The sequence below is a fragment of the Carcharodon carcharias genome, chromosome 20 (genome assembly GCF_017639515.1).
Source record: "Carcharodon carcharias isolate sCarCar2 chromosome 20, sCarCar2.pri, whole genome shotgun sequence".
Classification (NCBI taxonomy): Eukaryota; Metazoa; Chordata; class Chondrichthyes; order Lamniformes; family Lamnidae; genus Carcharodon; species Carcharodon carcharias.
In genome coordinates, this window is record NC_054486.1 from 110277620 (window position 1) to 110305465 (window position 27846).

The 27846-nt window shown below is 44.9% G+C and overlaps 2 protein-coding genes across 8 annotated transcripts in view; one reads left to right on the top strand and one right to left on the bottom strand.

Annotated features, from left to right (window-relative positions):
• Positions 1 to 27846, bottom strand: part of brf1b (BRF1 RNA polymerase III transcription initiation factor subunit b) — a 330710-nt gene that overhangs the window by 156993 nt on the left and 145871 nt on the right. The window lies entirely within an intron of this gene.
• btbd6b (BTB (POZ) domain containing 6b) lies at positions 22774 to 27270 on the top strand. Of its 4 annotated transcripts, none has more exons than XM_041214354.1 (5): positions 22774 to 22913; positions 24358 to 24661; positions 24912 to 25002; positions 25353 to 25471; positions 25821 to 27270. In XM_041214354.1, the coding sequence occupies exons 2-5, from the start codon at positions 24453 to 24455 to the stop codon at positions 26851 to 26853; spliced, it is 1452 nt and encodes a 483-aa protein (XP_041070288.1). In that variant the 5' UTR covers positions 22774 to 22913; positions 24358 to 24452; the 3' UTR covers positions 26854 to 27270. The 4 variants fall into 4 exon arrangements, with proteins under 4 accessions (XP_041070288.1, XP_041070286.1, XP_041070285.1 ...); XM_041214352.1 differs by lacking the exon at positions 22774 to 22913 and adding an exon at positions 22998 to 23037; XM_041214351.1 differs by lacking the exon at positions 22774 to 22913 and adding an exon at positions 23595 to 24189.

A 27846-nucleotide genomic window follows, 5' to 3' on the forward strand; every position in this document is an offset into this window, starting at 1 on the left:
TTAAAGGAACTAGTTAGATTCATCTCCAGACCCCATGAAGTCTCATGGCATCAGGTCAAACATAGGCAAGGAAACCTCCTACCACGTACCACCCCCATCCCTGCCCTCAGCTGATGAATCAATGCTCCTCCATGTTGAATATCACTTGGAGGATGCACTGAGGGTGGCAAGGGCACAGAACGTACTCTGTGTGGGGGGGGGCTTCAATGTCCATCACCAAGAGTGGCTCGGTAGCACCACTACTGACTGAGCCCTAAAGGGCATAACCGCTAGACTGGGTCTGCAGGCAGTGAGAGAACTAACAAGAGGGAAAAACATACTTGACCTCATCCTCACAATCTGCCTGCCACAGATGCATCTGTCCATGACAGCACTGGTAGGAGCGACCACTGCACAGTCCTTGTGGAGACCAAGGCAAGTCTTTAAATTGAGGATACCTTCAATCCTGTTGTGTGGCACCTACCACCATGCTAAATCGGATAGATTTCAAACAGATCTAGCAACTCAAGACTCATGGCATCCCTGAGGCACTGTGGGCCATCAGCAGCAGCAGAATTGTACTCAAACACAATCTGTAACTTCATGGCCTGGCATATCCCCCCACCATTACTATCAAGCCAGAGGATCAACCCTGGTTCAATGAAGAGTGCAGGAGGGCATGCCAGGAGCAGCACCAGGCATACCTAAAAATGAGGTGTCAAGCTGAAGCTATAACACAGGACTTGCATGCCAGCCAGCACAAGCATCAAGTGATAGACAGAGCTAAGCAATCCCACAACCAAAGGATCCAATCTAAGATCTGCAATCCTGCCACATCCAGTCGGGAATTGTGGAGGACAATTAAACAACTCACTGGAGGAGGAAGCTCCACAAATAGCCTCATCCTCAATGATGGGGGTGCCCAACACATCAGTGCAAAAGATAAGGCTGAAGCATTTGCAACAATCTTCAGCCAGAAGTGCTGCGTGGATGATCCATCTTGGCCTCCTCCAGAGGTCCCCAGCATCACAGGTGCCAGTCTTCAGTCCATTCAATTCACTCCGTGAGATCAAAAAATGGTTGAAGGTACTGGAAACTGCTAAGACTTTGGGCCCTGACAATATTCCAGCAATATTACTGAAGACTTGTTCTCCAGAACTTGCCGCGCCCCGAACCAAGCTGTTCCAGTACAGCTACAACACTGGCATCTACCCAACTATGTGGAAAATTATCCAGGTATGCCCTGTACACAAAAAGCAGGGCAAATCCAACCCAGCCAATTACCAGCCCATCAGTCTACTCTCCATCATCAGTAAAGTAATGGAAGATGTCATCAACAGTGCTATCAAGCGGTGCTTGCTTAGCAATAACCTGCTCACTGACGCTCAGTTTGGGTTCCGCCAGGGCCACTCAGCTCCTGACCTCATTACAGCCTTGGTTCAAACATGGACAAAAGAGCTGAGCTCCCGAGGTGAGGTGAGAGTGACTGCCTTTGACATCAAGGCAGCATTTGACTGATTGTGGCATCAAGGAGTCCTAGCAAAACTGGAGTCAATGGGAATAATGGGGGAAAACTCTCCGCTTGATGGATTGATACCTAGGAAAATTGTTGTGGTTGTCGGAGGTCAGTCATCTCAGCTCCAGGACATCACTGCAGGAGTTCCTCAGGTCAGTGTCCTAGGCAAAACCATCTTCAGCTGCTTCAGCAATGACCTTCCTTCCATCATAAGGTCAGAAGTGGGGATGTTCGCTGATGATTGAATGATGTTTAGCACCATTCGCGACTCCTCAGATGCTGAAACAGTCCATGTCCAAATGCAGCAAGACCTGGACAACATTCAGGCTTGGGCTGGCAAGTGGCAGGTAACGTTCGCACCACACAAGTACCAAGCAATGACCATCTCCAACAAGAGAGAATCTAACCATTGTTCTTTGACGTTCAATGGCCTTACCATCGCTGAATCCTCCACTATGAACATTTTTGGGGTTACCACTGACCAGAAACTGAACTGGACTAGCCATTTCTATGTTGATGATTTGAAATAGGCTGAAAGGGCAGTGATTGGCCATGTTGAATATTTTTTGGCAGAGGGCGGAATGTTAACATTTCTTTTTGATGTGCTTATATACAGTTCAGGCTCTTTCCAATAATTTTTTCTTCTCTTTCCCTGAAGGTTTGGTCTTGTGCTTGATCCAACTGCCTTCCCATAATGACCGATCACGTGAGCTTATCTGGTCAGCAGCAGCAAGCTATTCAGCTACAGGGATGGGTCGACATGGTCAACATCAATGGTGTCTTCAGACATGCACCCACACAAATACATTCTCTGTAGCAGTGGCACTCTGGAGGGAGAAACCTCTGGTGAGTTTGTCTCTTCCTAAACCAAGGGTGATGAGGTCAATGGTCATGGGACACAGAAAAGGGATCTAACCCAATCCTCTTGTAGTGCAAATGCCCAGCACGAGTCTTCACCAAAAGAAAGAGGCAGGATACATGTGGGGAACAACTTCACTCAAAACCTTCCCAATACTGTTAGGAAAGGAGATTATAAGAATAATTTTGGCACCAAATGCTTATTACACCAAATTGTATCTGTGACAGAAATTATTGCGCAAGGGGTCAGATGAAGGAGGAGAGTGAGGAAGTGCAAGTGAACACACTTGTAAAATAGAAGAGAAAGCACTTGCTCAATTGTACATCAATTTAAGACCTAATATTCTTCCTATTGCTAATCAATGCATCATCACTGACCTGTTAAAATAAGCGCAGAAGCAGACTGAGTTTGAACAGCTAGTTTCATGCCTCTGCAATGCAGATTCTGAGCTATGTGCTGGATTCAAGCACCATCTCTCACACATACTGTTGCAGCAGTGGAGTGTGCATCAAACTGCATATTAACAAGACAGCTAAAGGGTAAACAAAATAGTGGTGGTGATAGTGGATGAAGGAAGAAGAGTTGAGATAGGAACAATGATGCTGTAAGTGCAGCTTCTAAAACAAATCTGAAAACTCAAATCATTCTACAAAAGCATGCCATCTTTTAACAGCAAAATGTGTTCTGAGAGGTCACTGACCTGAAACATTAACTCGGTTTCTGTCTCCACAGACTCTGCCAGGCCTGCTGAGTGTTTCCAGAATTTTCTATCTTGATCTCATTTTAAAAATTTTAAATCCCTATCTCTCAATTTCCCCTCCCAATCATTCAACTTTTGGCTCATCTTTCCCCCTACCCATCAGCCCCCTAACCCTACCACTAAAGTCAGTGAACACCAGCTGAGTGCTAAGATAAAAGCAAAATACTGCGAATGCTGGAAATCGGAAACAAAAACAGAAAATGCTGGAAAAACTCAGCAGGTCTGGCAGGGTCTGTGGAGAGAGAAAGAGAGTTAATGTTTTGAGTCCGTATGACTCTTCTTCAGCAACTGAGCTGGGCCATTTAGTTTCAATAAAAAGTAGTGGAAGTCTATGATGTCAACAATATGGCCAACAATTGGCGAGAGTCAATCATTTTGATTGTGCTTTCAAATTATTAGCAAATAGCCATGGAGTGCCACATTATCAAGAATGGTGAAGTTAACTGGCTTCTACAATTTCTTACTGGGAAGCCCCACAGTTAGCTCCCCGCTACCTCGCAGTTTGGTAACATGGCACAGCGGGCAGTAAGTCTCAAGTTCCACTGTGGTCCACACCGCCTTATCTGGTCACAGTCAGGTGGTGGCAGGGGTGCTACAATAGGGATCAGGGTATCCCACTGATTCAAATGCTCAGTGGTAGCATTCTTGGCTCAGAGCCACTCCAGGGTTTGAACACTTTATCCAAGTTGGCATTGCAGTGCAGCAATGAGGGATTGTTGGATGTCACATTAAAACTGAAACTTTGCGTGACAATGTTAAAGATTAAATAGCAGTATTCAAAGAGCAGCAGAGCATCTGCTGAACTCCTGGCCAGCGTCCCTCAACCAATACTTCAAAGGTAATCCCTTAGATGTGAGGTGATAGGCACATCCTGAGAAAAATAAGGGGCTACATAAACGCAAGTTCCTTCTTTCATCTGTTTTTATGGAAAAATGCAAACAATCACAAAGCTAGTTCCAAACGCCAGTAAAAAATAGCAGAATCCTTTATAACAACAATAGCTCTTTCGTCCAAGATTGCAATGGGTTAAGGAGCTGAGTGTCCCTGGTGGAACCCAAACTGAGCACTGGTGAGCAGATTGTTTCTGGTTAAGTGCTGCTTGATAGCATTGTCAATGACACCTATCAGCGCTTTCGCTGACAATTGGGAATAGGTTGATGGGGGGTGGTATTTGGCTAGATTGCTTTTTGTGCATAGACATACCCAGGCAATTTTCCACATTGCCAGATAGATGCCACTGTTGTGACTGTACTGGAGCAGCTTGCCTAGGATTGCAGCTGGTTCTGGAACACAAGTCTACTACTGCCAGGATGTGGTCAGGACCCATAGCCTTTGCTGTATTCGAATGCCTTCAGCCATTTTGATATCATGTGGAGTAAATCAAATTATCTAAAGACTGGGATGTGTGATGGCGAGAACCTCAGAAGCAGGCCAAGGTGGATCATCCATTCAGGACAGGTTCAGTGTCCAAACCCAGCTTTCCAGAAACCGACAGTCCGAACACCAGGCATTTTTTTTTTTTAACTGTTCTGATGAAGAGTCATACGGACTCGAAACGTTAACTGTATTCCTCTCCGCAGATGCTGTCAGACCGGTTGAGATTTTCCAGGTATTTTTATTTTTGTTTTGAATTTCCAGCATCCGCAGTTTTTTGCTTTTTTTTTGAACTGCCTTGCATGAATTTTAATTACTAATAGATGTGCAAAATATCTTACCGGCTTGTTTGGCAAGGTGCTAAATCGGTACAGCGGCGGGCCAACTATTTATCGGCTTCGCTTGCCCGTCTTTTCGAGTGACCCTTGACCCCCACCTAACCCACCCGACCTGAACCGAACCGCCCAACCCGAAAACCGACAAGGTTCAAAATCCGACACGGGCTCAGCCCCGAGGCTGCCAATTTTGACACGCTGTACCTGTACTTCTGGCTGAAGATTGTTGCAAATGTTTCAGCCTTGTCTGTTATATTGGTGTGCTGGGCTCCCCCATCATTGAAGATGGCGATGTTTGACGAGCATCCACCTCCAGTTAATTGCTTAATTGTCAACCACATTCTAAACTCCAGAACTTGCTGCACCCCCAGCCAAGCTTTTCCAGTACAGCTCCAACACTGGCAACTACCCAGCAATGTGGAAAATTCCCCAGCTATGTCCTGTACACAAAAAGCAGGACAAATCCAACCAGGCCTATTACCATCCCATCAGTCTACTATCGATCACCATGATGGAAGGGGTCATTCAATACCGCTTTCAAGTGACACTTGCTTAGCAATAACCTGCTCACTGGTGCTCAGTTGGGGTTCCACCAGAGCCACTCAGCTCCTAACCTCATTATAGCCTTGGTTCAAACATGGACAAAAGAGCTGAACTCCAGAGGTGAGGTAAGGGTGACTGTCCTTGACATCAAGGCAGCATTTGACCAAGTGTGGCATCAAGGAGCCCTAGTAAAACTGGAGTCAATGGGAATCAGGGGGAAAAAACTCTCCACTGGTTGGAGTTATACCTAGCACAGAGGGAGATTGTTGTGGTTGATGGAGGTCAGTCATCTCAGCTCCAGGACATCACTGCAGGAGTTCCTCAGTGTAGTATCCTCGGTCCAATCATCTTCAGCTGCTTCATCAATGACCTTCCTTCCATCATAAGGTCAGAAGTGGGGATGTTCGCTGATGATTGCACAATGTTCAGCATCATTCACAACTCCTCAGATACTGAAGCAGTCCATGTCCAAATGCAGCAAGACCTGGACAATATCCAGGCTTGGGGTGACAAGTGCCAAGTAACATTTGTGCCACACAAGTGCCAGGCAATGACCATCTCCAACAAGAGAAAATCTAACCACTGCCCTATGACATTCAATGGCATTACCATCACTGAATCCCCCACTATCAACATCCTGGGGGGTTACCATTGACCAGAAACTGAACCGGACTATCCATATAAATACTGTGGCTACAAGAGCAGGTCAGAAGCCAGGAATCCTGCAGTAAGTATCTCACCTCCTGACTCCCCAAAGCCTGTCCACCACCTACATGGCACAAGTCAGGAATGTGATGGAATAGACCCCACTTGCTGAATGAGTGCAGCTCCAACAACACTCATGAAGCTTGACGCCATCCAGGACTATGCAGCCCTCTTGATTTGCGCCCCATCCACTAACATTCACTCCCTCCACCACCGATGCACAGTAGCAGCAGTGTGTACCATCTACAAGATGCACTGCAGAAACTCACCAAGGCTCCTTAGACAGCACATTCCAAATCCACGACCTCTACCATCTGGAAGGACAAGGGCAGCAGACACATGGGAACACCACCACCTGGAAGTTCCCCTTCCAGCCACTCACCATCCTGACATGGAAATATATCGCTGTGCGATTGGTGGTAGTTAGCAGGAGGTTTCCTTGCCGATGTTTGATCTGATGCCATGAGACTTCATAGGGTCCGGAGTCAATTTTGAAAACTCCCTGGGCTTCTCCATCCCCCTGTATGGCACTGTGTACATTGTCCTTGCAGACTGCCTGTGGGACAGAACACAATGAGGGACGGTGATGAAGGAGTCTGGGACATTGGCTGTAACATATCATTCAGTGAGTGTGATCATGTCAGGCTGTTTCTTGACATGTCTGTAGGGCAGCTCTCCCAATTTTGGCACAAATTCCCAGATTTTAGTAGGGAAGGCTTTGTAGGACCAACTGAGAAGGACATCCTTTGTCACTTCTGGTGCCAAGGTCAATGTCACATGGTCCGTCCAGTTTTATTCTTTTTCAACCTTTGATATAATTAGGCCATTTCAGAGGGAAGTTAAGAGTCATCCACATTACTGTGGTTCTGGAATCACACTTTGGCCAGACTGGGTAGAAATGGCAGATTTTCTTCCCTCAATAGCATTAGTGAACCAGATGGATGTTTGCAGCAACCTGTTTTGTGCTGCCATTACTGAGCACAGGTTTTATTTCATATTTTTGCTAATTGAATTTAAAATCCAGCTGCAGCCATGGTTAGGTTTGAACCCATGTTTCCACAGCATTGGTCCAGGCCTCTGGATTACTAGTCCAGTGTCAATACCACAAATACAAATCCCAGGACATTGCTGCAGGAGTTCCTCAGGGTGATGTCCTCGGCCCAGCCATCTTCAGCTGTTTCATCAATGTCCTTCCCTCCATTGTAAGCTCAGAAGTGGGGATGTTCACCGATGATTGCACAACGTTCAGACCATTCTCAATTCCTCAGATACTAAAGCAGTCCGTGTCCATATGCAGCAAAGCTTTGGACAACATTCAGACTGGGGCTAATAAGTGGCAAGTAACATTTGCACTAAACAAGTACCGGGCAATGACCATCTCCAACAAGAGGTAATCTAACCATCTCCTTTTGATATTCAATGGGTATTACCATCGCTGGAATATCCTGGAATCCCTCACCACCAACATCCTGGGCATTACCATTGACCAGAAACTTAACAGGACCAGTCACAGAAATACTGTGGCTACAAGAGCAAGTCAGAGGCTGGGAGTTCTGTGGCAAGTAACTCACTTCTTGACTCTCTAAAACCTGGCCCCGTCAACAAGGCACAATTCAGGAGTGTGAAGGAATACTTGTCATTTACCTAGATGAGTGCAGCTCCAACAACATTCAAGATGATCAATACCATCCCAGATAAAGTATTCCACTTGATTGGCACCCCATCTACCAGCTTAAACATTCATTCCCTTCACCACCAATGCACAGTGGCAGCAGTGTGTATACCGTCTACAAGATGCACTGATATAATGTGCAAACCCAGTAGGACCAGGAAAGCTGTAAGTAACAAAAGGATTCAAAGAAATGTACAAAAAGAGAATACGAAAGAAACTTGCAAGAGATATAAAAGGTAACAAACATTTTATTAATATTTTAAGAGAAAGGAAGTGGTAAAGGACAGATGCAGTCAAGTGGATAATAACGAAACCGCAGATTAGTTAAATGAGAAGCCTGTACAGTAGAGGAAGAGGATTAAATATTAAATCGCTAAGTTTCACCGATATAAATAAATAAAGTAGTAGTACAGGAAATAGTGGGTGGACAAATTTCCAGAACTTAATGGTTTCCACCCCAGCATATTAAAAGAGCGAGGTGAGGGAATTGCAGATGCCACAGTCAATTTTTCTCTAAGCTCTACAGATTCAGGAACTGTACCTTTAGATTTAAAGATTGCAAATGTTACTCCGGTATTTAAGAAAGGGAGGAACTCGGGTTGCTAACCCTCCCGGGAAGCAAGGAGACCACCAGAATCACCTTCAATCTCCCAGCAGCTATCAGAAGCAGTCCAGGAGATTTTAAAACAATATGATTCGGACTCCCCATTAATCGATCAACTCCAGGCAGCCAGAGTCCATTTAACTGAATGGCAGCACTTCCACACAGACACAGCCAACGTGGTGACATGGGATGTTCACATCACTGTCACACATGCACACTGCCCTTGTGGACATCGGTGCTTGCTGCCCTGCCTGTTTTTTCCCCATGGCGGCTGGCGCTGAACCTGTCTGAGACTGAGCGGAACAAGCAAGGCTCCAATAGAGTCTTTGGATGACCTACTCGAGACTCAGAGGGACGAACGAACAAAGGAGCCAGCCCAGTCAGGAGTTATAGCAAGGCAGCTGAGTTTTCACAGCTACTCCTGGCTGGAAATCACCTGTCCACACCATGGAATTTTCTAGAAATTTCATACTCTCAGTGCATGGTGCCATCAGTACAGCCCAGCCTAGAATTGGCTCCCCTGACCCTGGCTGAAAAGAAAGTTCCAATAGAGGCCTAAACTCACTCCAAGTGAGAGACGGCGCTTTTGCTTCCAGCTTCTCACTTTGTTGCTGGGCTTGAAAAATTGCATGATTAAAAAGCACTAAAAATCAAACCTATAAATCTTTCTGTCCAGAGATTTGAGTAATCAAAGTCTCACATTAAAATAAAAAATTGCGGCTTTATTATAAGACCATAAGACATAGGAGCAGAAATTAGGCTATTCGGCCCATTGAGTCTGCTCTGCCTTTCAATCATGGCTGATAAGTTTCTCAACCCCATTCTCCCACCTTCTCCCCGTAACCTTTGATCCCCTTATCAATCAAGAACCTATCTATCTTGGTCTTAAATACACTCAATGACCTGGCCTCCACAGCCTTCTGTGGCAATGAATTCCATAGATTCACCACTCTCTGGCTAAAGAAGTTTCTCCTCATCTCTGTACTAAAAGGTCTTCCCTTTACTCTGAGGCTGTGCCCTCGATTCCTAGTCTCTCCTACTAATGGAAACATCTTCCCCACGTCCACTCTATCCAGGCCTTTCAGTATTCTATAAGTTTCAATCAAATCCACCCCCCCTCATCCTTCTAAACTCCATCGAGTATAGACCCAGAGTCATCAAACGTTCCTCATATGTTAAGCCTTTCATTCCTGGGATCATTCTCATGAACCTCCTCTGGACCCTCTCCAGGGCCAGCACATCCTTCCTGAGATACGGGGCCCAAAATGCACGGGTTTGGAAATGACAGGTTAAAGGTCAATCAATTATGTCATCACATTTAGGGGAAAAAAATCTCTCAGAATAACTTAACTCTGAGTTGGCAACCCGAGGAGGAACCAGGTAAGTACAGCCCCCAGTTTGCAATAAAATCACTGGAATCCAACAGCAGAGAGAAGAGTGACTGAACTCCTACATAAGGATCAAAGAGAGTCAGCATTGATTAATCCTGTTTTAGGAGATCACTATCTTGGTGGATATGGGAGTGTTTATGGGTGATAACCTCTAAAAGGCATTTGAAAAGGCTCAATATAAGATAGTAACAAAAATTAAAGCACACAGAATTGAAGGTAACTTTGTGACATGGTTGGTTGGAAGGTAGGAGAAAGAGTGTAGGGATAAGGGGATATGACGAGTGGTGTTCTTCAGGGATCTCAGCCTTTCACCTCATAAACTGACTTGGATGAGGGAAGAGAGATTTGTATTTCCAAGTTTGCAGACGGCACTAAGTTAGGAGGCGCAGTAAGTTGTGCAGATGGGAGCAAGAAGTTTAATTGTGGGGTAGCGTGAAGTTATCCTCTTTAGATTAGAGAAAGACAAATTGCAATATTATCTTAATAGTGAGAGACTAAGAGCTGTGGAGGAGCACAGGGATTTAGGTGACCATATACACAAATCACTAAAAGTTGGTGCACAAGTACAAAGAGTAATTAAAAAGGTTAATGGAATATTGGCCTTTATCTCAAGGGTGTTAGACTATAAAAGTGAGGAAGCGATGCTCCACTTATACAGAGCCTGGGTCAGGCTCCAGCTGGAGCATCATGTTGAGTTTCAGGCAGCAAACCTCAGGGAAGACATATTGGCCTTGGAGGGAGTACAGTGCAGATTCACGAGAATGATACTCGGTCTTGTATTCTCTTGTGTTTAGGTGGCAGAAGGGTGATCTAATTGAGATCTTTAAAAATGATGAAACATTAGATAGAATAGATATGGAGAAAGTATTTCCTTTGATACTTTGTATTCCTATGGAATACAAATGGAGGGGCATAATCTTAAAAAGAGAGCCAGGCTGTTTAGGAGCAAAATCAGGAAGCATTTTTCTTGCACATGGGATAGTGGAAATCTGGAATTCTTCACATGACTCCATGGCTTAGTGCCGTGCGACTTAATGGCACAGAGAACAGAATTGCTGGTTCGGTGCCACAACTCGCCGATGGCAGTTTGTTCCTCTGACAGAGTGCTGGTGAAATGGCTGGAACTAGGCGACCAGGATCATCAGGAAATTAAGACTACTCTGTAAGCACACTGAGCTGGGTCAGCGTAATGGTCACACCATGTAAACATACAACACACTGGGCTGGCCCACTGTTCATTCCAAGTAGGGTTGCCAACTTTCCAGGGTTGACTTGAAATCTCCAAGAATTGAAGATTAATCTTGTGGATACTGCTGTGAACAGGGAGAAAAACCAACAGGATATATATATATATATATATATAGATATATATATATATATATATATATATTTTTTTTACACAAAAACAAAAATAGCTGGAAAAACTCAGCAGGTCTGACAGCATCTGCGGAGAGGAACACAGTTAATGTTTCGAGTCCGTATGACTCTTCATCAGAACATACTTTTTTTTAAAAATTGCTTTTCTTACCCCAGGTGGGCGTGTCAAGAAAGCAATATCAAGGCTGGGTGTTTGGAAACAGGAGATTGTATGTTCAATCCTCCAGGAATACATCCAAGCAGCGTTAGCAACTCTAATCCCAGGCCTACAACATGGAATTTTGGGGTGGGGGGGGGGTTGGTTGTTAACCTAGGGAGTATGTATTGCATTTATACAGCAGCTTTCACAACCAGTGGATGTCCCAGTTGTTTTAATAATAAATTAGTTTTGATGAGTAGTCACCATTGCAATGAAACATAGCAGCTAATTTCCATACATCGAACTGTCACAAACAGCAATGTGATAATGACCAGATCATCTGTTTTTTGTAATGTTGATTGAAGGATAAATATTGACCAGGACACCAGAGATAACTTCCCTGTTCTTCTTAGAAAAGGTATCATGGGCTCTTTTCTGCCCACCTAAGAGGACAGGCCTTAGTTTAACATGTCATCCAAAAGACGGCACCTCTGACAGTGCAGCACTCCCTTAGTTCTGCACTGGATCGTAAACTTAGAATTCTTGGACATACTTTGACAGCACATCTGGTTTTTTTCAAACACTGAATTTGTGCTCAAGTCCTGGACTGAAATTTGAACCCACAACCTTTTGACTCAGCATCAAGAGTGCTACCAACTGAGTCACAGCTGACACATTTTGAAGAATTCCTTACACTATCATATGCCTCCAGTGGAAACTGACCTGAGATGCAGAGTGCCAATTCTACTGTGCACTGGTTGAAAGAATGGGCCTCTGTTTGCCTAATTCTTTACGAGCACAAGATCGTACAAATGAGAGTACGTGATGTACAAAATCACACCCAAGATTGAAAGCTCTGTCAAATTGCAACACGAGGTTTCGAATGGCATGTTGCCACTAGCTGCAACTGATCTTTGATAAAGCCACATTAGCTTCCTCCGTCTTCCAGGCACTATAATATTCCCATTCAAACATTTCTGAAGCCAATCCTGCTGCCAGCTCCAACACAAGGAATCCCAGGAGTTCAAGCTCAGCTCCCACCTCAATGAAAGGCCTGTTTCACTTCATGAATGTCATTTTGTGTACTTGGTTTCCAAGGTACAGAATCAGTTTTTAAAAACATTCCCAGTTTTCATTTCCCTCCTCCCTCAGGAGCTCAGTACCCAGTGCAAGTTATTGGACAGTGGTTGAGGACATGAACCTTGGCTGAATTTTCACTTCCCTGGCCCAGGGGTGGTTGAAGCCAATTGTAACACCATTAGCGCCATCCTGGCTGCGACGGGTAACTAGCTGGAACCACAGGAGCCTACAGCATAGAGTGTCTACACCAGCTCATTGCTACAGCAATCCAAAACTAATTCCACTACCCTGTGCTCTGTGCAGAGCCTGTATCTTCCTCCGCTTCAAAACAATCTCCCTTATAGGCAGCGGTTGTTTTTGTCTCAATAACCCGCTGTGGCAAACATTCCAAGCTCCTAAAACTCTCCGCCTGAAGAAATCCTTCCTAAATCCATTTTAAATTGATGTCTCCTCATCAATGACACCCCATGCCATCCCCCACACCCAAACCCCAAACAGGGAAACAGTCTAACCACAAAATAAAAATCAATAAACCTTGTCATTTGTGAACTAAAGCCACAGAAAACGACCATGAAAGCTGCTGGATAACTGCAAGTACAAAACTGATTCACCACTGTTCTTGGGGAAAGAGGCTTTATTTTAGCCTGCCCTTTACCTGGCTTTAGATTCACACAACATGGTTAACTCTTAATATCCTGGAAGTCACTCAGTGGTAGAAGGAATGGTCTCAGTGCCATTAGATATGGATACGATTATGAATGTCTGCAATTGTAGAGTGATTATTTCTGAATGGGGAGTAGGTGACAATCCAGATATGTTATAAAAACAGGAAATGTTAGCCTGGAATGTTAATTCTGTTTCTCTGTCCACAGATGCTGCTTGACCTGCTGAGCATTTCCAGCATTTGCTGTTTTTATTTCAGATTTTCAGCAACTGCAGGATTTTATTTTACAATCCAATACATTCTCTATCCCTTTACTAGGTCCATTCTTCAGCAGATAGCCCAGTCACAGACCTCTTCTGATCTTGTGCAGCAGCAGATGAGGAGAAAGCACATATAGTTGAACTCAAAGATAGAAAGGAAAACTTTTTGGATTTCCTACTCATACTAGGGCAAGTGTGAAACTGCCCTCGAGGAGTCTTCTCTCACACACTCCACTTAGCTGAAATGGGGAACTTCCCAAGGTGAACCCTACCTCTCCAAAGTCTACTCAATAACTTGCCAAGGTTCCTTCGACAGTAACGCCCAAATCCACAACCTCTACCTAGAACAAGGGTTGGAGAAGTGTGGGAACACCACCACCTACAAATTCCTTTCTAAGTCTTACACAATCCTGATTTGATTGCTTTTGGAGTTGCACTCCATAAGACATAGGAGCAGAAGAAGGCCATTCAGCCCATTGAGTCTGCTCCACCATTAAACGAGTTCATAGCTGATCTGATAATCCTCAACTCCACTTTCCTGCCTTTTCCCCATAACACTTGATTCCCATCACATCACCTGTTTCCATCTCTGTAACATTCCTGGCTTCTGCCTTGCCTCAGTCAACTGCTGCTGAAACCCTCATGTCTTTGTTACCTCTAGATCCGACTATTCCAATGCACTGCTTGCCAGGCTCCCAAATTCTACCCTCCAAAACTTTGCTTCCCATGTTCTTACTTGCACTAACTTCTATTCGCTCATCTTCCCTCGCTGACCTACCTTGACTCCTGGTTGGCTTTTAAAATTCTCACTTTTGTTTTCAAATTCCTCCATGGTTTTGCCATTCCCCCTCTCTTCCAGTCCCACAGCCCTCCAAAATATCCACACTCGTCCAACTCTGGCCTTTTAAGCATCCCTGAATGAATTGCTCCCCCTTTAGTGCCCTTGCCTTCAGCCCTGGCTCCTAAGTTCTGAAATACCCTCATTAAACTTCTCTACCTCTATACTTTTCTTTTTTCCTTTAAGATGCTCCTTAAAACCTATCCCTTCCATCAAGCTTTTGGTTAGCTCCCCTAGTATCAATTTGTGTGGCTCAGTGTCAAATTGTGTTTTATAATGTTCCTGTGAAGCACCTTGGGACAGCTTATTACATTAAAAGGTTACATAAATACAAGTTGTTGTTGATAGATGAGCTAGGAGGAGCTGAGCAAGATTTCTCTTCTATATCAATCTGGTGAGATTAGAAGGCAAGGCATGATTCTGGGAAAAGTGTTGGGTGCAGAGCTACATTTTAAACAAGTCTGTAATTACTAAGGATGGAAAGGCCTATATTACTGCCTCCTCCTCTCCTCTCACAGAAAGTGCTACATAATTGTGGCAAAGATAAATTCATAACTGTAGCAGAACTGTGATAAGAATTACAACAAAACAGACTAAAAATGATCAAATTCTTGGTGTTATTAAATTTCAACAATGTGGGGAACTACACTGAAACTCTAAGTACCAGTAACTGTTAACACGTAGTCCTAGGTGTAAAATAAATGAAACCAGCTCAATTGATGTCTGAGCCAGAAGGATCAAGTAAGTCTCAGATTCAGTCCCTGTTCTGTGCTGAGTGAGCATGGGGCAGATTCCAACTCCTAAATTTAACTCAGTAATACCAGAGTGCGTGAATATCCTGCTCCATAAAGACTAGAGCAGGATAACGCTCTGACACATGCCCACAGTGATAGCCAAGTACCCGCTGAGCTCCTATTTGAGGAATAGAGAAAGAACTCAGCATCTGTAACTGTCTAAGCAAATGAGGAGACAGTGGACATAAGTGAAGGAAGTAAGTTTGAAAATTCTACACAAGATCAGTTTGAGAATACCTAAATATGTGGTGTAGTGTAGAACGTAGTGTATTAACAGTAGCTCAATGAATATGTACTCAGGTTTCCTAGTCAGAAGGTTGTAGGTTCAAGCCCCCATTCCACAGACTTGAGCTGATAATCCATGCTAACACTCCAGTACAATAGTGAGCAGGTTCTGCACTGATGGAGGTGCCATTGTTCAGATGCACTGAGTTAAACCGTGGCCCCTTCTGTTCTCACAGGTGGACATGAAACGTCCCAATGCCAGGAGAGTCCCTGGCTTCCTGTGCAACATTTACACCTTCATCAATGTCAAAACAGATAGTCTGGCCATTTACCCCATTGCTTTTTGGGGGACCTTGCCGAGTACAAATTGACTGCTGTAATTCCCTTATTAAACATTGACTATGCTTCAAGAGTACTATTTGACTGTAAAGCACTTTGGGACATCCTGAAGTCATGGAAGGCGCTACATCATTAAATGCAAGTTCCTTCCCTTCTTCCTCTCAGAGTTCAGCTCACTGCAGGTCCTTATTCCTGTATACTCAAACACATCTGTTCCTCTGAAGTGGTTTATGAGCCCTGTAAATAGGATTATTTTACAAATAATGGTGTATGATTAAAGAAGGATAAACTGCCCTTTATCTCAGAGTGCTCACAATTCCAAGTACTTATCTCCATAATAATACTCTTTATTTTGTTTAAGTGACTGCACTCCAATGTTGTTGGTTCAGTGTCTGCTCCACAGATAATATACATTGTCTGCTGCCCAAACCTGACACTGGTTCAATCCCCAGACTCTGTCAAATTAACTGATCACAGCCGGGCTACAGAGGCAGTGACCAGTGTCCTTGGATGGAAAGGGACAGGGGTGTGGGGGAAGTAATCATGCCAAGGATCACCATCCAGTGATTATACATAAATTGGGTGAGGACAGGTTCAACAGAGTCTTCATTGCCCAACACTCACTGGCTTGGGTTTACGCATCTGAACGAGGCATCAGAGGCAGCCTGTGCCCTTGATACTCAACCCCAAGAGTCAGCACCTCGAGAGAGGGAAGGGAGAATACTAGGGAGATGGAGTTGGCAGGGTGGGGGTAGAACGTATTATTAGGCATAGATCATCCTGATGGAATTTATTTTAGGTAGTTTTGACTGAACAAGGTACTTTATAAACTAGGTTAGTGCACTTGGTTCCATGCTGGGCGACTGTGATCTGATTTCCCTCTAACCCCCCACCACCTCCACCGCAGTCCAACGCCTGACCTAGATTAGCCAGTGACAGCTCAGATATCAACCATTAGAGTTCAGTCAATTCCCCAGGTATGTTGGTGTGAAAAGGGTTCTCTCTTGCTGGAAAGTGCTTCCTGATTTCACTCCTGAATGCCCTTGCTCTAATTTTAAGATTAAGCCCCTTGTTCTGAATTCCCTCAACACGGGAAATAGTTTCGCCGTGCTACCCTATCAAAGGACTCTGATACCTCTTTCAGGTGGCCATTCTTTGAGTGAGTATCTAGACAATGTGTTGAAAGATTATTCAACTGCGAAAACAATCAACTGGCAGCTAAACAATCTTGTTCTAATTTGGTAAAGAGAGAGACATACACATTCACTCCCTTTGACAAAGGGTTTGGAGTTGAGTGTTGTGAACATCATCAGTAGCTTGTGGGGAGGTGATGGCATAGTGGTACTATCGCTGGACAAGTAATCCAAAGACCCAGGGCAATGCTCTGGGGACCGGGTTCAAATCCCACCATGGCAATAAATATAAGACATAGGAGCAGAAGTTTCTGGAATTAAAAGTCTAATGGTGATCAGGAAACCATTGTTGTGAAAACCCAAGTGGTTCATTAAAGTCCTTTAGGGAAGGAAATCTGTCGTCCTTACCTGGCTTACATGTGACTCCAGACCCACAGCAATTTCGTTGAGTCTTAAATGCCCTCTGAAAAGGCCTAGCAAGCCACTCAGTTGTAATAAACCAAACTGGCCTAGAAATGAAACCGAACAGACCACCTGGCATCGACCTAGGCACCGACAATGGCAATCGCAGCCCTGTCAACCCTGCAAAGTCCTCCATACTAACATCTGGGCCCAAAATTGGGAGAGCTGTCTCACAGACTAGTCAAGCAACAGCCTGACATAGTCATCCTCACAGAATCATACCTTACAGATAATGTGCCAGACACCACCACCACCATCCCTGGAACAGACCCAGCAGAGGTGGTGGCATGGCACAGAGTATACAGGCTGCCCTGGGAGTCCTTAAAATCGACTCCAGACTCCATGAAGTCTCATGGCATCAGGCCAAACATGGGCAATCCCTCAGCTGGTGAATCAGTGCTCTTCCATGTTGAACATCACTTGGAGGAAGGGCGCAGAGCGTACTCTGGGTGGGGGAGTTAAATGTCCGGAGCGTGGCTCGGTAGCACCACGACTGACCGAGCTGGCCAAGTCCTAAAGGACATAACTGCTAGAGTGGCAGGTGTCAGGTAAGCAACAAGAGGGAAACACGTACTTGACCTCATCCTCATTAACCTGCCTGCCTCAGATGCATCTGTCCATGACAGATTCAGTAGGAGTGACCACCGCACAGTTATTGTGGAGATGAAGTCCTGCCTTCGCATTGAGGATACCCTCCATCGTGTTGTGTGGCACTACCACCGTGCTAAATGGGATAGATTTCAAACAGATCTGGCAACTCAAGGCTGAGGCGCTGTGGGTCATCAGCAACAGCAGAATTGTACTTGAACACAATCTGTAACCTCATGGCCTGGCATATCCCCCACTCTACCATTACCATCCAGCCAGGGGATCAACCCTGGTTCAACGAAGAGTGCAGGAGGGCACGCCAGGAGCAGCACCAGGCATACCTAAACATGAGGCATCAACCTGCTGAAGCTATAACACAGGACTACTTGGGTGCCAAACAGCAAGTGATAGACAGAGCTAAACGATCCCACAACCAACGGATCAGATCTAAGCTCTGCAGTCCTGTCACATCCAGTCATGAATGGCGGTGGACAATTAAACTGTTCATTGGAGGAGGAGCTTCCACAGATATTCCCATCCTCAATGATGGAGGAGCCCAGCACATCAGTGCAAAAGATAAGGCTGAAGCATTTGCTACAATCTTCAGTCAGAAGTGCCGATGCCAGTATTCAGCCAATTCAATTCACTCCATGTGAAATCAAGAAACGGCTGAAGGCACTGGATACTGCAGAGCCCCTGACAATATTCCGGCAATTATACTGAAGGCTTGTGCTCCAGAACGTGCTGCACCCCTAGCCAAGCTGTTCCAGTACAGCTACAACACTGGCATCTCCCCCGCTAATGTGTAAAAATTGCCCAGGTATGTCCTGGGCACAAAAAGGATGAATCCAACCGGGCCAATTACCGCCCCATCAGTCTACTCTCAATCATCAGTAAAGTAATGGAAGGGGTCATCAACAATGCCATCAAGCAATTGTTTAGCAATAACCAGTTTGGGTTCCGTCAGGGACACTCAGCTCCTGACCTCATTACAGCCTTGGTTCAAACATGGACAAAACTGCTGAATTCCTGAGGTGAGAGTGACTGCCCTTGACATCAAGGCAGTATTTGACCGAGTGTAGCATCAAGGAGCCCGAGCAAAACTAGAGTCAATGGGAATCAGGGGGGAAAATCTCTGCTGGTTGGAGTCATACCTAGCACAAAGGAAGATGGTTGTGGTTGTTGGAGGTCAGCCATCTCAGCTCCAGGACATCACTGCAGGAGTTCCTCAGGGTAGTGTCCTCAGCCCAACCATCTTCAGCTGCTTCATCAATGACCTTCCTTCCATCATAATGTCAAAAGTGGGGATGTTTGCTGATGATTGCACAATGTTCAGCAACATTTGCGACTCCTCAGATACTGCAGCAGTCCATGTCCAAATGCCTCAAGACCTGGACAATATCCAGGCTTGTGCTGACAAGTGACAAGTAACATTCACGCCACGTAAGTGTCAGGCAATGACCATCTCCAACAAAAGAGAATCTAACCATCACCCCTTGATGTTCAATGGCATTACGATCACCAAATTCCGCCCCCCTACCCCCCACATCAACATCCTCGGGGTTACCATTGTCCAGAAACTGAACTGGACTAGCCTTACAAATGATGTAATTCAGGGTAGGTCTTCGGACCACTAACCATGTGACCGGCTACCTGCTAAGTTTTTCCAGGTAATTCTGTTTTTGTTTTGGATTTCCAGCATCCACAGTTTTTTTGTTTTTATAGCCATACAAATATTGTGGCTACAAGAGCAGGTCAGAGGCTAGGAACCATGCAACAAGTAACTCACCATCTGACTCCCCAAAGCCTGTCCACCATCTACAAAGCACAAGTCATGAATGTGATGGAATACTCCCCCCATTTGCCTGGATGAGTGCAGCTCCTACAAGACTGAAGAAGCTGGACACCATCCAGGACAAAGCAGCCCGCTTGATTGGCATCACATCCACAAACAATTCAATCCCTCCACCACCGATGCACAGTAGCAGCAGAGTGTACCATCTATAAGATGCACTGCAGGAATTCACCAAGGCTCCTTGGACAGCACCTTCCAAACCCATGACCACTACCACCTTGAAGGAAGAGGGCAGCAGATAGATGGGAACACCACCACCCAGAATTTCCCTTCCAAGTCACTCACCATCCTGACTTGGAAATATATCCTTGTGGATATATCACCGTTCCTTCACTGTCACTGGGTCAAAATCCTGGAACTCCCTCCCTAACAGCACTGTGGGTGTACCTACACCACATGGACTGCAACGGTTCAAGAAGGCAGCTCACCACCACCTTCTCAAGGGCAACTGGGGATGGGCAATAAATGCTGGTCCAGCCAACGAAGCCCATGTCCCGTGTATGAATAAAAAGGCACAAAAAAAAACAGTAACTTGTATTTATAAAGCGCCTTTAAGGTATTAAAACATCCCAAGACACTCCATAGGGATGTTGCCAAACAAAACGGGACACCGAGCCACAAGGAGATGCAAGGGCAGATGATCAATAGTTTGGTCAGTGCCAAGCGTTAAAGAGCTTTTTAAAGGAGGGAAGAGAATTAAAGAAAAGCTTGAATTTAAATAGCACCTTTTTTTTAAATCACAGGGTGTCTCAAAGAGTGCTGCAACCAATAAAGTACTTTTGAAGTATAGCCACTATTGTAGTTGAGGAAACATGGCAGCCAATTTGCAGACAGCAAGCTCACACCAACACAACCAGATCATGTGTTGTTGAGACGTTGACGGAAGGATAAATATTCGCTAGGACACTAGAGAAGTCCCATGCTCTTCTTTGAAAAAGTGTAACTGGATCTTTTACCTCCACCCGAGAGGGCAGATGGGGCATCAGTTTTACATCTTGTCCAAAAGTCAGCGACTCCCAATAGCGCAGCATTCCCTCAGCAATACTAGAGTGTCAGACAAGATCTTTGTGCTCAAGTCCTGGAATGGTAGAGAGGTTGAGAGAGGAAATTCCAGAGCCTAGGGATTTGGCAGCTAAAGGCATGACAGCCAACGGTCATAGAGACATAGTTATAACAGCACAGGAGGGAGAACATCCAGCCCATTCTTTGTTCGTGTGGGCATCGCTGGCGATGCCAGCATTTGCTGCCCATCCCCAAGTGCCCTTGAACTGAGTGGCTTGCTAGGCCAATGCAGAGGGCAGTTAAAGAGTCAATCACATCGCTGTGGGCCTGGAGTTACATGTAGGTGAGGCCAGGCAAGGACAGCAGATTTCATTACCTAAAGGACACTGGTGAACCAGATGAGTTTTTATAAGTAATTTCACAGTCACCATTACTGAGAGTAGCTTTCAAATCCAGATTTTTTTTTTTAAATTAATTAATTGAATTTAAATTCCACCAGCTGCCAAGGCGAGATTTGAACACATGTTCCTAAAGCATTAGCCTGGGTCTCTGGATTACCAGTCCGGTGACATCACCACTATGCCAATGTCACCCCAAAAGCACATGCATTTTCTGTACCGTGTGGAACGATTGAAATCGGGGATGAGCAAGAGAACAGAATTGGAGCAGTGCAGATATCTTACAAGGTTGCAGGGCTGGAGAAGATTTCCAGGCTACAAAGAGGTGAGGACATGGAGGGGTTTGAAAACAAGGATGAGAATTTTAAAATCCAGGCATTGCTTAACCCAGAGTCAATGTAGGTCAGCGAGCACAGGGGTGATGGGTGATCCAGATTCGGTGTGAACTAGTGGGACAGTAGAATTTTGGGTGACCTCTAGTTTGAAGTTCAATAAAGCTCAGTTCACAACTACATTGTTGGTTTCTGAAGCTCCATCTGTGCTGTAGTCAGATGTGTGTTTGTCTGCGTGGGCCACACAAGTGTGCAGCATTGGTGCTCGAGAGTGATTTATGAAGTTTAAATCCATGTCTCATCAACTTCAAATTTCTGATACTAACCAATCTTGAACATTCTGATGTAGGATTTTTCCTCCAATGGTGCTCAGAACAATCTCCATTCCAGAAAATTCAAACAGGACAAATCAAAAAATAAGTCTAAAGAGGACTGAGATGTCCAGCTTCAAGAGAAAATTGTCAGTGTTGCTAGACATGGCCCTTAGATCACAGATTAACTATCCTGTTGCAGTTCATGTCTCATCCTCTGTTACTAAGTTATAGCTTCCCCAGGTCTCTGTTCTCTCCCATCTGCTCCTTCTTTGCACCTATGACTAACTCTGCTCATCATCAAATGCTCAGTACCTGATGATTTCATTCTATGTTCATCAATTTCTTTCAGATTATACATTTTCAGTCCTCACCCAGTGCAATGGTTGAATCATATCCTGACAGTCACCATATCCCTCAAGAAAGCATTAAAAATCTACCTTTCAATTCTTCAAGGATGATAGTTGAGTCTTTCAAAAGAACGCTCAGGACCAACCAATTCCTCACTTTGCTGAATCCAACCACAATCCTTCATTTACCAATAAAATTGGCATTCTCCTTCCTCCCATCTCAAATTGAACTTCCATTTTACATCAATGAAACTGTCTCCAAAGAACAAATTTTGCCACACAGTTTTCCTTTCGAGCCTCAGCTCTCTATAAAACCCAAGTCCACCCAAAGTTTGAATCTTGTTCCCAAATCTGGACACACTTTCTCTATCGCGCTCCTAGACTAGATGCACAAAGAAAAGAGACCTCCTACTTTAATTCATTCTTTCCCAGTGACTGAAGACCCACGTTACACATTGCCCTCAGTCCTTCTTTACTCACATAACCTGCAAGTGTTTAAAACCCAAAACTGCACCCAAACTGGGTGATTTTAATTGTGGCACTGCAAGGGTTAAATGGGAACAACGTTCACCACAAGGGCCAGATTAGCTGCAAGTCGCCATCAGTATATTTCTTTTTGTGTGCCTATTGCCTGATGCTTGAGACTTGTGTCATGGTGCCCAGTGTTTGATAAACAAAGCTTTGACGCTTTCTATATAATAAGTGCCCTTTAAATCCTACATCCTGCAAAGGCACGGATCTGACATTTCATTTGTTTATTTGGGAGCACGGAGTCCCTCTGCTGCTGAAGGTCGGGATCGTTTGAGAAAGCAGATGGTTTCTCTTTAAGCCCAGCCCCGGCCTCATTTCTAATTCCTGAATCGTTGGTTTAGGAGGGGGGGGGGGGGGGTTGGTTGGTTGGTGGTGATGATGATGATGGGTTAGACACAGAGCTTGATCATGGCTTCCTGCTGCTGGGAGGATCGCAGAATCCAAACTTTCACCGCCTTTTCTCTCCTTACCGACCTCAGCTAAACAGCAGCCCCAAGGTACAGAGGGAGGACCTTGAACAAAGCTAGGCTCGGCGGATTTACGAGAAATAAATGGCGATTGTGTTGCAACGATCCAGTTCCACTTTGGCCTCTTGAATGCGGCCGGGCGGATCGCGCTTGAGTGAGTGAGTGTATGTGTGCGTGTGTGTATGTATCTATTTCCAGTCTCCCCTTCCGACGTTTGCAATTATTGATCCATATTTTTTTTTATTCATTTTTTTTTTAAAAAACCAAATGGGCCCACAGGTAATGATGAACGTGTGGGAGGCGGTGGAAAAAAAAAGGAGCAATTGGCATTACGGCTGAACCTAAAATAAATAATAAACTGCGATTAATCCAGTAGGAACTGAACTTCGATTTCAGAAGCCAACTTTTTTTCTCCTGTTCTCCCCCCCCCCCCCAATCGCTTTTAACCACCTGAACCAGTCGCTAGATTAACAACCCGCTAGAATTGATACATAAACATACAATATTGATGTGTCGACTTAACTACATAATTGTATTTGTGGGTGGGCTAAGTGGAGATTGACATGCTAATCTCTCTCTGTGTGTGTGTGTGTGTGTGTGTGTGTGCCAGCCCCCCCTCCTTCTTTCCATTTTAAATATTCCAATCAATCGTTGCTGAGCTGGCTGAGATTTCATCCCTCCTCCTCCTCTTTCCCTCCCTCCCCTCTCTCTCTCTCTCTGTTTTATTATTGGAGCCTGATGTTTGGGTTAGGTTGGCATCACGTGAGCACCTGCTGTTAGTAAAAGGAGAGCCAGCAGGGTCCTGATAGTTTGTAGGATTTACAGGAAGGTTTGGTTTACAGGAAGGTTTGGAGTTAGTGTGGAGATCGGCATCAAGTAAATCTCCAGTCTTGCCATTCGCTGGGAACCCGACCGCGGTCACCAAAAAAAAAAAGCCTGAAGCGCACTCTTTTGCTTTTTCCCAACTTTTTTTTTTATATAACTCCGGAAGAGACCAACATCTTGCAAAGGAGAAGGAACAAAACAAAAAGTGCAACAAAATATCGCTGAGAATCTTTTTGTTTGCTCGGATATTTACTGGACTATTTTTTTTTTATCTTTGGGATTTGAGTCGGGGGACGTGGAGCAAGGGGAGAAAAAGGAACCAGTCGCAGTTTTGTTTTTACAGCTAGATCTGCTCACTGCTTTAAAAGGCTGGGAGGAGAGGACAAAAAACTTTTCACTGCAAATCTGGCCCGCATCCACTGGTGGAAAATTAAACTAAAACAATCCAGGATCTTTATGTTGCTCGTGAAATATATCCAGGGTCAGTAAATCGATCAAGTTTCTGGGGTGCTTTTTTTTTGGGGGGGGGGAGCGGTAAATAAATGTGAATTAAGTGACCTGCTGCCCACGATAAATCAGGGAGAACGCCAGGTTTCATTTCTCTCTCTCTCTCTCACACACACTTTTGTTTACTCTTAATGCTTTACAGAAACGCTGAAAAAGTCCAAGAGCGTGAAGAGGGAGAGCAGCGGCAGCAAGCTACCAGCTTGCTATGAGATCGTAACGCTTTCCTTCGGCAAGAAGATGGCTGCAGAGTTGTACCCCTCCAAACACAGCAACAGCAGCAGCCTGCAGTCCAGCGATAGCAGCAGCAGCAGCAGCTCCGGCACCGGCAACACTGTGAGCAGCTCCAAGCGCAGCCTCCTGCTACGGCAGGGCCAGCAGCAGAACCTCAACAACAACCACATCCAGAACAGTAACTGGCAGTCCTTCTACCCCACACTCCGGGAAAGGTAAAAACAAGCAAGCGAGCGACACTCCTTCCTCCTCTATTCATCTATTTGGTGTTTTTTTTTTAAATGTTGCATCGTTTGCAAGAGGAGAAAAAAAAACAAACTTAAAACAAAAATAAAACGTAATTACCTGGAAAAACTCAGCAGGTTTTCCCAGGTAATTCTGTTTTTTGTTTTGGATTTCCAGCATCCGCAGTTTTTTGTTTTTTTTATTTTAAAAATAAAACGTCTTGTTTCTCGCCTCCTTCAGGAATGCTATGATGTACAATAACGAACTTATGGCAGATGTACATTTTATCGTGGGTTCCCCGGGATCAACACAGAGAGTTCCAGCTCATAAGGTGTGTGTGTGTGTATAATCCCGGGACTTTTCTCAACCATTAGGGATATTTTTAAGACCGTTGTAAATGATTAGTTTGCGTTAAATTAAGAGAATTGCAAACATTGCAGGGAATCACTTTTTTTAAGTACTGTGGGACTAAGGTTGCGTGACTGGGAGCGATTCCTGCATTCAAACGCTTGGCAGCTATAATTATTGTTTGCTTTCTTTAAAAAAAAAACCGTTTAGCGCATTATAAATTACGTACAAGAGATTTTTTTTTTGGCATGTAAGGTCCTGCATGGGGAGGCGTTGCTCATGTATGCGCCGCGCTCTAATCTTTTGTTTTGAACTTCTGTTGTTCCCTTCCAGTACATTTTGGCAGTCGGCAGTTCCGTTTTCTACGCCATGTTTTATGGCGAACTCGCCGAGGAGAAATCCGACATTCATATTCCAGATGTGGAACCCGCAGCTTTCCTTATTCTACTAAAGTAAGGGGATTTGTGTGTGTGGGGCCTGGAAAGGGGGCGGTGGGGGGGGGGGGGGGCGGTGGTGCGGTGTGGGGAGTATAAAGTAATTTACCATCTTAGGAAGAGAGGCTATCGTTTCATTAATCACTAAAACAAAACTAGAATAATCTTCTGGATACTGCTTGCGATTTCTGTTATAGTGGACGAGACCTTTAGGTGGTTTTAAGAGTTTTTGTGCATGAGATTTTAAGTGAAACTAATTTTTTTTTGTATGAGTTTCAATGATTTTTTTTCTGCATGAACTGTTAGAAAGTGGATTTAATTGTAGATGAGATTTTCAATAAGTTTCTATTCCCCTTTGCTGCTACAGGTATTTGTACAGTGACGAGATTGACTTGGAAGCAGACACAGTGCTGGCTTCTCTGTATGCTGCCAAGAAGTATATTGTCCCTTATCTGGCAAAGGCTTGTGTTAACTTCCTGGAAACCAGCCTGGAGGCAAAGAATGCCTGCGTCCTGCTGTCCCAGAGCAGGCTGTTTGAGGAGCCCGAGCTAACACAGCGGTGCTGGGAGGTAATAGATGCCCAGGCAGAGCTGGCCCTAAAGTCAGAGGGCTTCTGTGAGATCGATCTGCAGACTTTGGAGATCATCCTGTCACGGGAGACGCTCAACACCAAAGAGGTTGTGGTGTTCGAGGCCATCCTGAACTGGGCAGAGGCAGAGTGCAAAAGACAAGGGCTCCCTCCCACTGCCCGGAACAAGAGGAGCGTGCTGGGCAAGGCTCTCTACATCGTTCGGATTCCTACCATGACGCTGGAGGAGTTTGCCAATGGGGCTGCACAGTGTGACCTCTTGACCCTGGAGCAGACCCACGACATATTCCTGTGGTACACAGCGCTGAAGAAACCCCAGTTGGAATTCCCCACTGTCCAGAGGAAGGGCCTGGCGTCTCAGCGGTGCCACCGCTTCCAGTCCTCCGCCTACCGCAGCAACCAGTGGAGGTACCGGGGCCGGTGTGACAGCATCCAGTTTGCAGTGGACAAGCGCATCTTCATTGCCGGGCTCGGGCTGTATGGCTCGAGCTGTGGCAAGGCAGAGTACAGTGTCAAGATTGAACTGAAGCGGCAGGGGGCGGTCCTGGCTCAGAACTTTACCAAGTTCATATCAGACGGCTCCAGCACCACGTTTTCAGTCTGGTTTGAACACCCGGTGCAGGTGGAGCAGGACACATTTTACACTGCCAGTGCTATCCTGGACGGCAATGAGCTGAGCTACTTCGGACAGGAGGGAATGACGGAAGTGCAGTGCGGGAAAGTGACATTTCAATTCCAGTGCTCGTCTGACAGCACCAATGGCACAGGGGTACAAGGGGGGCAGATCCCCGAACTTATTTTCTATGCATGAGCAAAAAATGTTTAAACCTGCCTCCCTGAAACTAAAAACAAAAGATGTTTTGCATCCAACTGCTGCTAACAGAAGGGAGCACAGCAAGGTATCAGACTTCTTGCTGCCTCAACCGATAATATATTAAACTCCACATCGTGGTCCTATCCCATCAACTGCAGAGTCAAACTATCTTTAAAAACTGAAGGAATGTTTGATTGTAAATTAATTTTATTTATTTATAATGACTAGAGAGTATTGTTATTTGACTTACTGAAGCTGCAATGGGCAGTACTCAGTGGTGCACTCTTGTGCCGTACTTTTGTACAGATGTGCTCTGTTTAAAGTGGCTTGAAGCTGACCAACGAATGACGTTTGAACACCTCAGTGTACTTGCAAGTGATGAACCTGTACAGTATAAAGATTTTTACATGGTTATATTTTATCCTGTTGTCTTCATTGAAGTTTAGGAAGCCACAGGATCAGAAAAGATCACTGTAATCCAAGTGATTAAGTTCCAAATGTGGTAGATCTGTTACTTCCCGATCACCCACCTTTGCCACAATGCTGTCCAGTTCCTACTTGAATGTGTTATTTTGACTGTCTCCCTCTGCCACTGCATATTCCCTTTTATGTGAAAGTACTAGTTTAGGAGCCCATTCCTCTCCCAAATTGAGTGGTTAATTACTATGTTTCCTTCCTTCCTTCAATCAAGTCTTCCCTATCAGCTAGGAACCCCGCTTGCACAGAATGCTAGTCATTATAGCTATGAAACACCACACCAGCAGGCGGCTTTACCATGTTGTGGAGAAGTAACCAGCTTATTGACTTGTGGACATGGGCATGTCCCCGTCTCCAATCCACTATATCACTAACCAATATTGCTGTGCACTTTTTGGTATATTTGAGATAAAGCTTCTTAAATAAGTCTAGTCGTGTGTGCACAGCACTGCAGAGAGTAGAACCTGAATGAGCTTTAAAGCATTTTTAGATGTTAATCCAAAAAGCAGAACT